The sequence below is a fragment of the Populus trichocarpa genome, chromosome 12, assembly GCF_000002775.5.
Source record: "Populus trichocarpa isolate Nisqually-1 chromosome 12, P.trichocarpa_v4.1, whole genome shotgun sequence".
In the NCBI taxonomy this organism is placed as follows: Eukaryota; Viridiplantae; Streptophyta; class Magnoliopsida; order Malpighiales; family Salicaceae; genus Populus; species Populus trichocarpa.
Genome location: NC_037296.2, coordinates 1,116,823 through 1,131,479, shown reverse-complemented (window position 1 = coordinate 1,131,479; position 14,657 = coordinate 1,116,823). Strand labels below are relative to the sequence as shown.

At 33.0% G+C, this 14,657-nt stretch overlaps 2 protein-coding genes across 2 annotated transcripts; one reads left to right on the top strand and one right to left on the bottom strand.

The window, feature by feature from the left end:
- Nucleotides 1–2,425: 2,425 nt before the first annotated feature.
- LOC7489823 (ubiquinol oxidase 2, mitochondrial) lies at nucleotides 2,426–4,998 on the bottom strand. The gene is made up of 4 exons (XM_002317718.4): nucleotides 4,395–4,998; nucleotides 3,908–4,036; nucleotides 2,841–3,329; nucleotides 2,426–2,684 (listed from the first exon to the last, which is right to left on the bottom strand). Exons 1-4 carry the CDS (start codon nucleotides 4,773–4,775, stop codon nucleotides 2,625–2,627), a joined length of 1,059 nt encoding a protein of 352 aa, XP_002317754.2. The 5' UTR covers nucleotides 4,776–4,998; the 3' UTR covers nucleotides 2,426–2,624.
- A 5,641-nt stretch (nucleotides 4,999–10,639) lies between these two features.
- On the top strand, nucleotides 10,640–12,605 carry LOC7489822 (NAC domain-containing protein 100). Its single transcript, XM_002318347.4, has 3 exons — nucleotides 10,640–11,296; nucleotides 11,400–11,677; nucleotides 11,783–12,605. Exons 1-3 carry the CDS (start codon nucleotides 11,107–11,109, stop codon nucleotides 12,392–12,394), a joined length of 1,080 nt encoding a protein of 359 aa, XP_002318383.3. The 5' UTR covers nucleotides 10,640–11,106; the 3' UTR covers nucleotides 12,395–12,605.
- The last annotated feature ends 2,052 nt before the right edge of the window (nucleotides 12,606–14,657 follow it).

Below are 14,657 nucleotides of genomic sequence, written 5' to 3'. Positions count from 1 at the left end.
AAACAGTCTAAAACCCTAAAAAAACCATTTTACTAACCTAATAAACAACTGACCTCTTGTTTTTTTTTATTATGTTCTAATAACCCTCTCTTCTCTTTTAAGCTTGAAATCAAACTGTGATGAAAATAAAGTTTTGTATCAAAATGTAAAAATCTTAGAAAATAAAGTTTAAAATTAAGAAAGAAATAAAAGAAATAAGTATTGGGACTAAAATGCTGAAAACACACCCCCAACTACAGTACATCCAAAAATAAAAAGTATGATAATTTGTTCCAGCATTAATTTTCATCCTCACAATTTTAATTATATTTAATCAATAAAATCTAGTTTAGTTTTGCCAAATCAAGCTTTGATTTAATCTCAAAATCTTTTCAAACATTGCGAGAAACTCATGCAAGGCTAACCAAGTCAAATCATTAACCCTTATCTTAAATTAACTAAATTTAAAATGATGAAATTAAAAGAAAAAAAATAAAGTAATTGAAAAAGAAAATCGGCAGTATTTTAAGACACAATGTACGTACATTGAAAATGTCACGGGCATTGTTTTTTTTAATATTTAATAATTTTATGTCTACATCGGTATGAACTATGAAAGTACAACTGAGTTGAGGTGCATGAAGTACAACTGAGTTGAGGTCCTGTTTTTTTTCTTGGTCCTAAGTGAGGGCTAGTTAGCTTGACAATTTTGAAACCTCTTTTGGTCCTAAGTGTACTATTTATTCTCTAGGTCAGCATACTATTAAACATTACCAAATAAATACATATAAAAGTAAAAACAAGAAACTCAAATAATATATTTTAATTTTTTAAAAATATTAGTATATTAAAACGATACAAAATTATAAAAAATAATTTAAAAATTAAATTTTTTAAAAAAAAACTTTCTTAAACACAAAAACAAAATCAGTCTAATACTCGCCATTTATTCCAAAGCCAACCATGTTTATAAATAAGTAATTAAACTTTTATTTAAGCTGACGTTGCAAATTAGCAATAAGGGTTGTATATTTTCGCTTTCATGCTTTAGCACAAGCACAAGCACAAGCACGCTTGCTTTCGATACACTTCATGGATCTGCACGCAACAAGAGTTTTCTTGAATCGTCTTGCACATGCACATACTAGCAATACAGATATAAATGACATTAAAAAAACAGAAAACTTGAAATTAAAAATCTTTTTAAGATTAAATTTGTTTTTTTATGCGATTTCAAGGTGAAAATATCTAAATAGAACTCCTTTCATTAAATAAAACTTGTTAACATTAAAATTAATCATTTTAATAGTTGTAATTGATGTCAATAATGATTTTTTCTTTCTAGTACCATAATTCGGTGATATCTCTCTCAAACCAGAAACCAGAAAATAACAAAAATAAACTTTTATATCAAAATATGAATTTGTAAAGTTTTAGGACTAAATTAAACTTTTTATAATATTGCCACAATTTCCACTTTGATTCTTCTTTGTTTAATCTTATCTTAAGTTAACAAATTTGATTGCAATTGCTTTTTAATTTGGCCAGAAAAGAATGTAATTGTGCAAAAAAATTGTTTGAGAACTAAAATATGTTACTTAGATAATTTTAGTACGGATTTCTATATTTTTAAAATTTAAGGTAAAAAAAAACATGTTTACAAAGATAATATTTATTGTTTTTTTATTTTTAAAATATTATTATAAAAAACTTTTAGATTTAAAATTGTTCAATTAAGTAAAAATAAAAATGGTTATTATTGTAACTTTAAAACCTAATCTAAATAAGACGAGAGTTCACACATGTTGATTTTTTTTTAAAGATTAAAACAACATCGTGTTGATAAAAAAAATTTAAAAAAAAACAAGAATTTTTTAGCCTGAGTTTTACCTTAGATTGCACAGATGAATCTAGGTTTTTAAAGGTTGCACCAATCATCACTCTATTTTTTCTTAATGACAAACCGATTTGAGGCCCCAAGTTGCAGGTAACCAGGTTTTTTCTTTAATCATATGCCAAGGCCATGGGAGCCCGTTCCTGGGCATAGATTGAAACCCTGAAAGATTCCTAGGAAATTAGGCTCAAGGGTCAACCAACAAACATGTGTGAGGATGACCGATGTCCTTCGCTTGATGGGTGAGGCCCAAGGATTGAAATTCTCTCATCAAGATGTTTCCAGGGATGGTTCAGAAGGAAAAGCATTTTGCGTGCTTAAATGCAAAGCCTATAATCAAGAAGAATGTTTTGGGTGCTTTAGATGATTTCTCATAAGCCAATAATCACCACCAACAACAGGTAATTGGTATCCATAATCATCTGAAGGGATCATATTTATTTGATTTGTCATCTGGGAATCACCAGTCCTTTATGACCAGTGCCATCACCAGTTGCTAGCGAACTCTTTGAGCTCCAAAACCAGGCAAACAATGAACAAGCACAAGATTGATTTACAAGGAAGTAGGCTTACATTAAATTCAACTAGTGTCAACAAAGTTACAACATAAATTTCATAGCAGAATAGAACAGGACAGCAATAGTCCGTAACCATACCACTCTCAAACTTTTATTAATTTTTAATCAAAGAACTTCACTTTTCTGTACATAGTTTTATAGTTAAAAGTTTCAGCCTGTCTCCTGGAAGCATTTTAGTGGTAACCGATAGGAGCAGGAGCTTCCTTCAGTTCGCGTCCTTGATAGTGTATGTCCTGCAAGTGATTCAAGAACAATAAATTAGAATTTGAAAAAGAAAAAAGAGCGGTGTTAGAAGCAGAAAATGAATGATTAATTTAATCTATGCAGAGCAGGAAAGGCCTCAGTTGAAAAATCATGATGAAGTTGGACAATTTCAATCGGATTCTCACCGATGCAAAGTGATTTACATCACGGTGATGTGCTTCATCAGCTCTAACAACCTCAACAACATCGCGGAGGGTGGAGTTAGGAGGCAAGCGCCAATAATCAATAGCGATGGCAGGAGCTGGAACATTCTTAATGTTGCCTTTGTCCAACTCCTTCAGGAACTCGGTGTAAGAATGAATAGCTTCCTCCTCGAGATACCCCACCATGCGATGAGCGAATTTCGGGGAGATGAGGTAGCCAAGGAAGTAAGCATTGAAGAAAACACCTTGGACAGTAATCACTAGAGCACGTTCATACCACCTGGGATTTGCCACCTCCATGAATGTCATGAGATGCATTCGCTCGTTTTCAGCCTCTTCAAGTAATGCTTTGATCCATCCTCCACTGTGCTCAAATCGCCTCAAGGACTTGCAGTGCAGCAGCATGCCTCCTACCATTCCTGGCACTGCTGCCACAGTCTCCAACATCATTGCGCGGCAGCCATACCTTCTCTGTTACATACAGAAAAAAGAACACATCAAAATTTGCCTTGCACATCTAACAATCTATTTGGTAATTATAGACATTTGATTCCTGGTATTTAAGAACTAATCATCACATTTATGACCCATTTGCGATGCTCATTCATTATCAGTAACAAACAGAATCCCTTTATCTTTCCCTTTGAGAAAGGCAAGAAATCCATAGAGCCACCTTTCTTAAACCCAGTTTTTGGTTTTTCCCTTGACAATTTCATTTCATGGATACATACCAATAGGATATTCCTCTATCAATTTGTAGTTGTCCTCTGTTACTGTAGTTCTGACAACAACAGAGGGGATAACCCTAGCATCCTGTATTGCCTCAAAAACCAACACAAAAATCAAAATTTAGGGTCCAACAGCAATATTTTCATGGATAATCGTACAATTTTTGTCAACAAAAAAACGTCTTCCATAATTTGTCAATCCAAAGAAACATGCGCAGTCACAATTTATGAAATCTAAAGATCAGAACACGAAAAAAAAAACAAACAATTGATTTGATGAAAATAACAGAAGGAAAGAAGGGTAAAATGAATCGACCATACCTGAAAGAACAAATCAGTGGGCCATCTGAGAGACTTGACAGTCCAATAAGCCATTTTGTCCAAAAAAGTGACTGGGGCATGATGCTTCGTCAGATTAATTGATAAATCAGCAGAATATGTCTCCCATGGCTTCAATTTCAAATAACAAACCATAAGCACAAGATCAATCTTCAAATCCCAAAAAGAAAAAGAAACACACACAGATTTCCACAAGACTTTTTATGCATATATATTTTGTCCAGTACTGATCCTTACCGCACAAAACTTAAGAAAGAGAGCATATCTTCAACCTGCTCTCAGACACCACCTTGACAGTAATCAAGAAAGTCCCAGAAAAAAAAAAAAAACTTTTTTTTATCATGAAAGCATGAAACTTGGATTTAAGAAACCAAAACCATACATAAAAAGGAACCCACGAGTCTTTATCAATGTAAGACCAAAACAAGAGACAAAAAAATGAAAGCTTTAAAGAAAGAAACAATCTTACTCTAAAACAATTCCACTTCCACTCAGTTCCATCTTCTTTAGTTACCCTACTAGGAGGAACACCCCAGTAACTAACAATCGCATTCTTCTCCTCTGCTTTATCACCACCCTCCGCAACCGGCTGGCTATGCTTCACCTCCTCCTGTTGTTGATCTTTCCCGCTATAACTCGCAGTACTCCCATGCCTCAACCCAAAAACCGAACCCCGAACCCAAAACTCACCAATATTCCTACGCACAACATCCCCATTAAACCCCACCGCTTTAGCTGGGACGGCCTCTTTGGCTACTATCCCACGGGCGGTGGCTGTTGAGAAAGAACGTGAAACTAACATCATGGAACTCACCAACTTGGAGGCTCCCTCGCGACTTGCCATCATCATCTGGATGATCAAGATCTAGTTCAAAATCAAAGATCAAGAATGATTACAATAAGGGAAGTTTCGTTTTCTTGGAGGTTTATTTTGTTAGAAAGTTTGGAGAGAAAGAAAGAGGAAGGAGTTTTTGGTCTTTTTGTTTGTTGGGGTTTAAGAGATGTTTTTCCTCGATTTATATATATTTAGCGTGTGGGGTTGATTTCCTAATTTTAGTTAATTGTAGGGTTATGTTTATAATAATTAGCTGGCGGTGGCGGTGGAGGTTGAAAGGGAAGGTGTAAAGTGCAAAATTAGGAGAAGTGGGTGGCTCTTATTTTGCCAATTTGAGATATTTTTTGGACCTAAATTTGTTCATGAGATACGCATGACCAAATTTACTAAAATTACATAATATTCGTGTAATTAAGTGCATCTTTAGTATTATTGTGTAAGATATTTTTAAAAATATTTTTTATTTTAAAATATATTAAAATAATTATTTTATATTTTTAACATCAATTTATCAAAATAATTGAAAAAAAAAATATTTATTCAATATTATTTTAGGACAAGCATCTTTTTAAAAAAACATCTAAATACATAAATTATTGTACTCTCTAAATTAAATGGATCAAACTCATTGAATCAATTATATATTATTCTAAAATTAAAAAAACAAAATTAAGCGTAATAATTCTATAAAAAAAAAACAACTCAAATAATTACCGAAAAAATTGCAATATTGAGTGAGAATTAATTAATTAATTAAAACATCATCAAAGACATTTAGCAAGAATTATCAATAATTAACCTTGTTTTCGAGGGAATGATTAAGTATGTATTTAGTAATATAATGCAATATATTTTTTAAAAATATTTTTCAATTAAATTATTTTTTATTTTTAATATAAACACATTAAAATTATTAAAAAAACCTTTAAAAATTCAATTTAGTATTTTTTAATATAAAAAAATAATTTAAAAAACAAATTAAACATAAAAAACACAGTCCCTCAACCTTTGAAATTGATTGAACAATGAAGTAAGTACAGGGTGGCTAATTTAGCATTGCTATACGGCGTCGTGTAGTGATAAGGGCATAATGATAATCGCAATGATCATGAAGTTTCCAGATTCGATTTTTTTAAAGGAGAAGTAACAGCGAGGCATTTATTATTATGAGCTGTATAATTTTATATTTTTGATTTGTTTGCTTGGAGACCAAGTTTGCGTGCTGGTCAAGAATCAAGACTTTGACTTGCTGGAAGACTCCTCTCCAAGAGAACGGGTCCAAGACCTTGCTATGCTTGGAATATTCCTTTCCGAGAAAACGGGTCCAAGTTTTTCTCCTTGTCCTGAAATTTCTTTACCTGTTTTGCCCTGCCACCTGTTTCCAAACATACGGGGGATCTCATGACACGTAAGAAAAGAAGTTATAGTTTTTACGCGCTGTTTGCTTTTATGTTTTAAAATATTTAAAAACTTTTTTTTTATTTTTTTTATTTAAATTAATATTTTTTAAATTATTTGAGTGCGCTGATTTCAAAAATAATTTTTAAAATAAAAAATATATATATTATTTTAATATATTTTTAAATAAAAAAATATTTTAAAAAACAACAATAACCACACTTCTAAACAAATTTTTAAACTTGATCACCTGATCAACCCAGCTTAAAATTTAAATAATATATTTTGATCGAGATATCAAGTTATTTAAAGAATAATTTTAATTATTTTATAAAACAAAACAATATTATTTTTTTAAATAAATTAAGTAATCAATAGATTATAATTAAATTTTAACCAGATTAACTGAGATTTTACCTTCTTTTTTTTCCTTCTTAAATCCGACTTCGTTCCGACGGTAAAACTATGCCTTAGGCACCGAACTCTCACTTATTTGCAAATTATTGCCATGTGAACTAAAAAAAAACGCGGGAAGATGGATGGTGTCAGATATTACAAATTTTTTATTTTGTTGTAATTTTAACTTTTTAAGTTACATTGCCATGTTTTTTATGTTTAGTTTTTTTTGAATTTACATAGTCTCGCATATAGAAATATTTAAAACGTATTTTAATGGTAAATTAAAGATGGATTTAAAAAACTAAAACTTTAGATGGTATTTAAAAATATTAAAAAAAACACTTTTATAACAATACTAAACATGACCTTAAAATGGTTCAAAGAAGACGGATAGTAATATTTTTTTAATAAAAAAAATACATATTGAATCATAAATCTATAACCATGGGGGTTTACACTTTAGGGAAAATGGATTTTGGATTTTAAAATATATTAAATCTGATTTAAGAACTAAATCAAAAAAGGATATTATTATTGAATCATTGAGTCACTAAAACAACAATATTTCTTTCTTTTCAGTCAAATTTGAAATAAGTTTGTCTAAATTAATTAAATCATTAAAAAATTAATCAAATTTAACTACATAATTGTTCTGAAATTAAGTTTAATAATCATGATTTTTATTATGATTAAGTTTACTGGGTTTTCAAATCCACACACATCCTGTCAAAAAAAAAAAACCCCATTAAACAAGCTCGAGGAGGGCCCAATGAATTTTGTTATTGTTATTTAAAAAAATAAAAAAGGCTGCAGCCCAAACCAAACTTCACTACAAGCAACTCGTTTGGGCTCCGACAAACCTTATTATATGGGCAAGAAAAGACATGAGATAAATGATGCCATCTTAAGCCTTTTTTTTGCCTTCCTCTTCCAAGCTTGGGCCTTTTGGTTTCACAATTAAAAATAATTAAGAGTAACAATTACAATTTATTTTATTTATTTATGTGAATAAACTTAGGCCAGATTTTCATGCTGGAATGGAGGTGCTGGGTTGTCTTTGGAGGATCTTCTAATATTAGAAATGGAAGCTATTCTGGAGAATTATATCAAATTTCCAGCAATGCTGTGTTTGATGGAAGTCGGTTTAGAACAATGAGAGCCAGGGAGGAAAAGGAAAGTGCGAAATGAATATCCTTACAGACTAGGATTTTTGTGGAAGATGCTGAAAAAGCTTTTCAAGACTAGGATTTTAGGTGTGGAATGATTATATGGCTGGGGAGATATAGTATGGAATTGACCAAAAGCTATGGATGCAATTTATGTAGGAAGGGCAAATGCTAGTCATGAAAGGGAGACCTGTAAGGATGACAGGAACTGTAGAGGATAAGATTGCAGAAAAAATGAATTGTGATCAAGGACAACAAAACTGGTTGCAACTTGGTCAGTTAATGGACTCTGTTGGATGATCAAATAGAGCTTCATGAATTAGAAGTTACTGAAGTGGTACCTGCAGAAGTGCAATCTGTGCTGACAGAATTTGAAGATATATTTGCAGAACCTTAAAGATTACCCCTTCAGAGAACCCATGATCACAAAACTGTGCTTAAAGAAGGGGAAGAGCCAGTTAATCTGAGGCCATATAGATATCCTCCAGCCCAAAAGGATATCATTGAACAATTGGTTCAAGAAATGTTGCAAGCTGGAATTGCACATAAAATTATTCTATGGTAAATTTTTTATCACTTGATGGATAGTGAAATAGGTGGCGTAGAATGTTGATCTCTTCAGCTGTGTTTGTTCCCTTCGAAGCCAGTCAAATTCTTCAGTTGCCGCTCAGCTTGAGAAAACCCTAGGTAAGCAGTCTGGCATGTGCACAGAAATGGCAACTTTTCGGTTAAAATATCGTCCTGTCACTTAGCGAGAAAAATCCATACAGCATCCATGGCAGCATCCACAGGTTTCACCAAAGTTAAGGAATTGAATCAGGTTGGCTCTTTTTATTCTCAAATGAATCTATTTAGTGTTTTCTGATGTGATTATTTGGGTTTAACTATAGAATGGCTGGTGTTGCTGGAGGCAGGGTTGTGTCCCTGCCCGCCGCTGTTCATTCGGAAAGTATTGTTTTCAGAAGGCACATATGAGCATGGTCAACAATGATATATACGTGAGCATGAGAAAGATGGAGACTCTGCTGGCATTTCTTCCAGCGAATCTAATGAAATGGCACCAGAACCGATGTCAGTCAACGTTTCAGACCCTGATTTTCAAAATTTTGACATTGGACTGAACAGAAAGTTCCTTTGAAATGACGAGGTCTGAGCTGCCTCTGATGGAAAAATGATGGGATGCCGCAGGATTATGCTCGAATTCACTTATTTATCTCTTTGCAGCCATTTAAAATGCATATAAGTTGTTGGTAAATTGTCGTACCATGTTATTTTTTAAAATATTTTTTATTTAAAAATATATTAAAATAATATATATTTTTATTATTTTTTAAAAATTATTTTTAATATTAGTATGTCAAAACAATTAAAAAACATTAAAAAAATTAATTTTAAATAATTTTTTTATAAAAAATTCATCAAACCTCCATTTGAAACGCCATAACAAACGTGACAACTAATTTGGTCCTCTAGACTGGTTAGGTGTCTGGTCTCCTAGAAACTTGAAGTGATTTGCAAAAATTAAGCAATTAGGTAAAAAAAATAATGGTGAATTGACATATCTTCAAAAAGATTTGGTGAACTAATATAGTTTGACTATTTCACGCTCTAGAAATATAACATTTACTAAATATTGCTATTTTTAAGTGTAACAAGATTGTTGTTGCGCTTCAGAATAGCGACATTTAATAAATGTCGTGCTTCTGAAACGCGACATGATCAATATATGCTATTTTTTGCTCAATCAATCTACTGGTTCTGGAAATAACTAGGAAAATCTCAAAATTGTCAAAACAGAGGAGCCTCAGCGATATTTTTTATATCTAAAGATTTGACAGTCTGTGTAGCTACGCAGTAGTTATTGTAGGGAAAACAACCTTCAAAAATTCCTGAAAAAAATTGAGCGCGATCCAACAGTCAGATCAAAAGTTATGACCTTTTTAAGTTGTTATACTGGTCTAGCGTGACCAGATCTCATTTTGGACTTAAACTTATCCTATTTGTCCATAAATATATCTGTTAGGCTATTCACGTAATCTATTTAGAGCAGATCCTCATTTAGTTTTGTTAGACTCACACATGACTGCTCAAAATCACTTGCTACTGTGTGAACAATAATTTTTTAAAATTTTAATTGGAGTGTATTTCTTAGTCAACAAGTTGGGAAAAAATATATATTTTAACTCATAAAACTTATTTGAAATTATATATATATATATATATATATATATATATTATAATTTTTGTTTGAAATTGTTAATATAACTGAATCCAACCAGTTTACCGATTGAGTTAGAAAATTATGAAATGTGACAATTTTGCATTTCAAAGTGCAATATGATATAATATTTCACCAAATATTTTTGAACCTATTTGAATTAATCATTTTTTTAATTTACTGTGCTATTGGTAATTAAAAAAAATCCTAGTGATTTCAGGACTGTCAGACATGAAATTAGCAAAAGTTCAATGTCTTTCTCGCACATAGTTACATGGACAAAAGGGTTGTCAGTTACCAGACCAGCTGCTATCCCTTTGGAACTTCTCCAGGTGATTGCAGAAGCCAGAGCGGCACAGATGATGGAGACTGGTGGAAAACCCGAGGAACAGTGCAGGGTTTTCCACAAATGAAAGTAGAGCCAAGGTGGATGACCCAGCGGATATCCCATCCGTATTTCCTCGGATGATTACAAAAGCCAGCAAGGCACAGATGGGGGATAGAAAGGCCAAGGAAGAAATGGCACAGAATTCTTCACCAATTCAGGTAGACCTCAGGTGGGAAATGCCTCAAAAGCTAGGAAAAGTGAAGAACAGGCCTGAGATTTTATTTTCTTACACATTGGGTGGACATATAAGTAGCCAAGTCAGCTAATGCTGTAGCTGATCATTAAATTTCTAACACCTATAGTTAAAAGATAGATGACTAAAACAACCTACCAAAAAGTTGCTTTACATAGCACGTTTCTTGCTCTCTAATAACAGAGTATTTAGGGGCCTCCGTTCCTATCTATTGCCTTTTCTCTTGAGATCTCTCCGTCTTTCAGGTTTCTAACTTTTTAATTCCATGGCTTCTCCCCTTCCCTTTTCTCTATTAATCTCTACCTTTCTCCCTAACTTCCCATAGCTTTATCACCCTTTTCTCTGTCATTTAGCTGTTCACTTTCCATTGAATTCTTTCAGGCCTTTTGTTTTCTACAAGGTTCCTTGAACCTAGAGAATTAGTCTTGTTTGGTCAGTTCCCATTTGATACAAGAGGTTATATACGAGGGTAGGGGTTGAATTCTTGGAGTTTATTAGCTTCTTAATCAGATAAAGAAAAAAATAGTTTTTGAAACAAAGGTCTTCCAGTAGAAAACAAGACGAGGGTTTTAGTGTTTCAAGATATGGAAAACATTTCTGGACTTGGCAAGGAAGATGATGATAAGATGGATTTGCCTCCTGGATTCCGGTTCCATCCGACTGACGAAGAGCTTATTTCTCACTACTTATACAAGAAGGTTCTTGACATCAACTTCTCTGCTAGAGCAATCGGAGATGTGGACTTGAACAAGTCTGAACCCTGGGAACTGCCATGTAAGTCTTTAAGCTAACTGATCAATTTCTTTCAATCTTTCTTCATAGAGATTATGGTAAGTTGGGATTTCTTTCTTATGGCCATGGTTTTGTTTGGATGAAGGGAAGGCGAAGATGGGAGAGAAAGAGTGGTACTTTTTCTGTGTTAGGGACAGAAAGTACCCAACAGGTCTCAGAACAAATAGGGCAACTGAAGCTGGTTACTGGAAAGCCACGGGGAAAGATAAGGAGATCTACAGAGGAAAATCCCTGGTTGGAATGAAAAAGACCCTTGTTTTCTACAAGGGCAGAGCCCCTAAAGGAGAGAAAACCAACTGGGTCATGCATGAATACAGATTAGAGGGTAAATTCTCTGCCCACAATCTCCCCAAAACTGCCAAGGTACACCCCTCTCCTCTGTTTGTTTCATCTGTTTTTGTTCATCATTCTGACTCTTTTTTTATTGTTTAGTTATTATGCTGATGGATTTTTGCTCTTGTATTGTAGAATGAATGGGTGATTTGCAGGGTGTTTCAAAAGAGCTCGGCTGGAAAGAAGACCTATATTTCAGGTCTAGTGAGACTAGGTTCTTTTGGTAATGAATTTAGCCCTTATGGTCTGCCACCATTGACGGATTCTTCACCCTCCAATGGCAAGATTAAGCCGGTGGCCGAGTCGGCCTACGTGCCCTGCTTCTCCAATCTCAGTGATGATCAAAGAAACCAACAAGACACAACTGATAGCTTCAACAATCATCTTTTTGCAGTTTCTTCGAACCCTTCAGAGGTTTTTCCTCGAATCCCACTTCTGAATTCATTCTACTCTCCCCAGGCTGTCGCAGCATCAGGAAATTTGCAATATCCAGGTTCTGTTTCAATTCAAGACCGCTCAGTTTTAAAAGCCTTGATTGAGAACCAAGGCTCAAACATGAAGCAGCAAAGTTCCAAGCTTGAAAGGGACATGGCCAGTGTCTCACAAGATAGCGCTGCAGATATGAACAATGAAATCTCTTCTGTCATATCAAATCTTGAAGCGGGAAAAAGGTCATTTGATGAACAAGAGGCACCACCTTGTACATTAGTCCAATCAATGGACCTTGATTGTTTCTGGAACTATTGAAAAACAGTACTAGAAGGTGAACCTCAAGTTGAAGAAGATCAAGAAAAAGAAGAGCATCAGTTACTGTTATTACTTATTTTGAAATTAAAATGTGGGTTTGTGCATAGATTTCTTGAATCAAATTGATAAATTGAAAGACAGTGAACAATGTTGTATGTATTGTAAGAAATTATCTTATGAATTATCTCCTCCTCCTCCTCGTCGTTGTCTATATCTGTTGGGTTGGCTGCTATCGTTATTGTCAAAATTGCTTTCGGATGCAGAATCTGTCACATATCATATTTAGTTGGTGGCTAACCGATCATATGTATAAACATATATATATGCTATTGGATTAATAAGTGCTTAGTGCTTCCATTATTGAGATTATGCTTACATCATTGAAGATTATAAATCACATTCTCCATAGTTTTATATTGTGTAATTTGGGATTTTAAATGTCAAATTGTGAGGACTCAGAAACTGCATATGTTATTGCTGTGGGGACTCAATTTTCTGTTCACAAACACAGGTATTTTCATGTCAATTTTTACATATCAAAATCAAACATGTTCTATCGATTCTTAGATATGTGGTTTGTGATCGTATAAGTAAGCGTATTTACGATAAATTTTCTTTTCATGGTCTTTCTTTCCTTGAATACAAATCCATTCCATCAGCCTTCAAGAACTCGTCAAGATTAGGTTGAATTTATTGCTGAGAAGAAGTTTGTCTTTATCGATGAAGATAACCCACATAAGAACACCAGATAACGCAACAGAATTTCTTTAATAATATTAATTAATAATCAATGTCTAAGGTAATAGAATTTTTACCACGATTCAAGGCTTGAATTGCAGCTTAACTCATGTTAATGAAAAGATTAAATTAACAGAGACAAATCCTAATCAATCGTTAACAGCTCTCCTCCTCCCTAATTTTCACAGTTCATGCATTTGATTAATGTACAAAATTGAGGGTGAGGACAAGGATTTTAGTTGTGGTTAGACGCAACTGATCTTGTAATAAAGAAACTCGATCACGATCCATTCACTCATTTCATGATGGTGCGTGCATGCACACACTGTTTTCAAGCTGTAACGCTCTTGAAACATGACGTACGAATATATCCTTCATGTCTTTTTATTTTATTTTATTAAATGTTTTGTGCCATGTGGGGTTTTAGGTTTTCGACACATGAACATAAATTTTTGACAACTCTCTTAACTAATTAGTTGAGTCCAACACGACATGATCCTCGACTAACTATGGAATTCAAGTGCTTTTGTCTTGCACAAGTTTTGTTGTGTCAGAAACAAGCTTTTTTTTTTAATATGCCATTTTATATATATATATATTCTTCAATTTAGAAAGAATTAACCTAGCATTTAATTTAGATGGGCTATGTTTTTTATATATTTTTTTATTTTAAGAGTATACAAATTTAATAGAAAACTAAAATGAGAGATTTATTTTTTTAATTACACATATTTTCATTTTTAGTGTATATTTATTTGTTTTTAAGATATTAATATTGTGATCGGATTAGCTGTTGCGTATGTGGTTTGTGGTGAGGTCTATCATTAAAAATAAAAGGAGCAATAGCATAAAGATAAAAATAATATATATATTTTTTAATTTTGAAGGATATAACTCAACTAGTCAAGTTCTAGGTTTGCTCTCTAGATGTCACCAGTTCGAGTCTTACAAATCTCAAGGCTATTAGAGGCTTACATGATCGTTAATTTTAGGACCCATGAAACTAGTCGAGGTACACGCAAGCTAACTCGAACATCCACATTAATAAAAAGATATTTTTAATGCTCGCGTGTTTTGTGCTGTTAAGAGTTGTATGCACAACAACCGCAAACCTGGAAGAATCTTAAGACAAAAGCATGAGACATATATTTTTAAAGGCTCTCATAATTATATTTATCATGTTTATATTACAGAACATATTGCTTGATTGAGTATGATTATTCAAAGAGGGATATTGTGCTATGAAGCCGTCTAAAACACTTTCTTATCCTTTTTTTATATTTTAAGAATCAAACCACATCAATACACCATCTTGACATGATAACAAACTCTCAAATATCTCTTTTTTGGAATTTATTAATTTACAAGGAATGAGCAGTACGTAGTTGATGGTATTCAAGAGTGATGATGATGATATGTTAACAAATTTATGAACACTTAATTTCACATAAAAAGTTTTTCGTTCATGGCATGCCACATTTATTATTATTATTATTATTAATATGGATGTCCGGGCAGCTTGCGC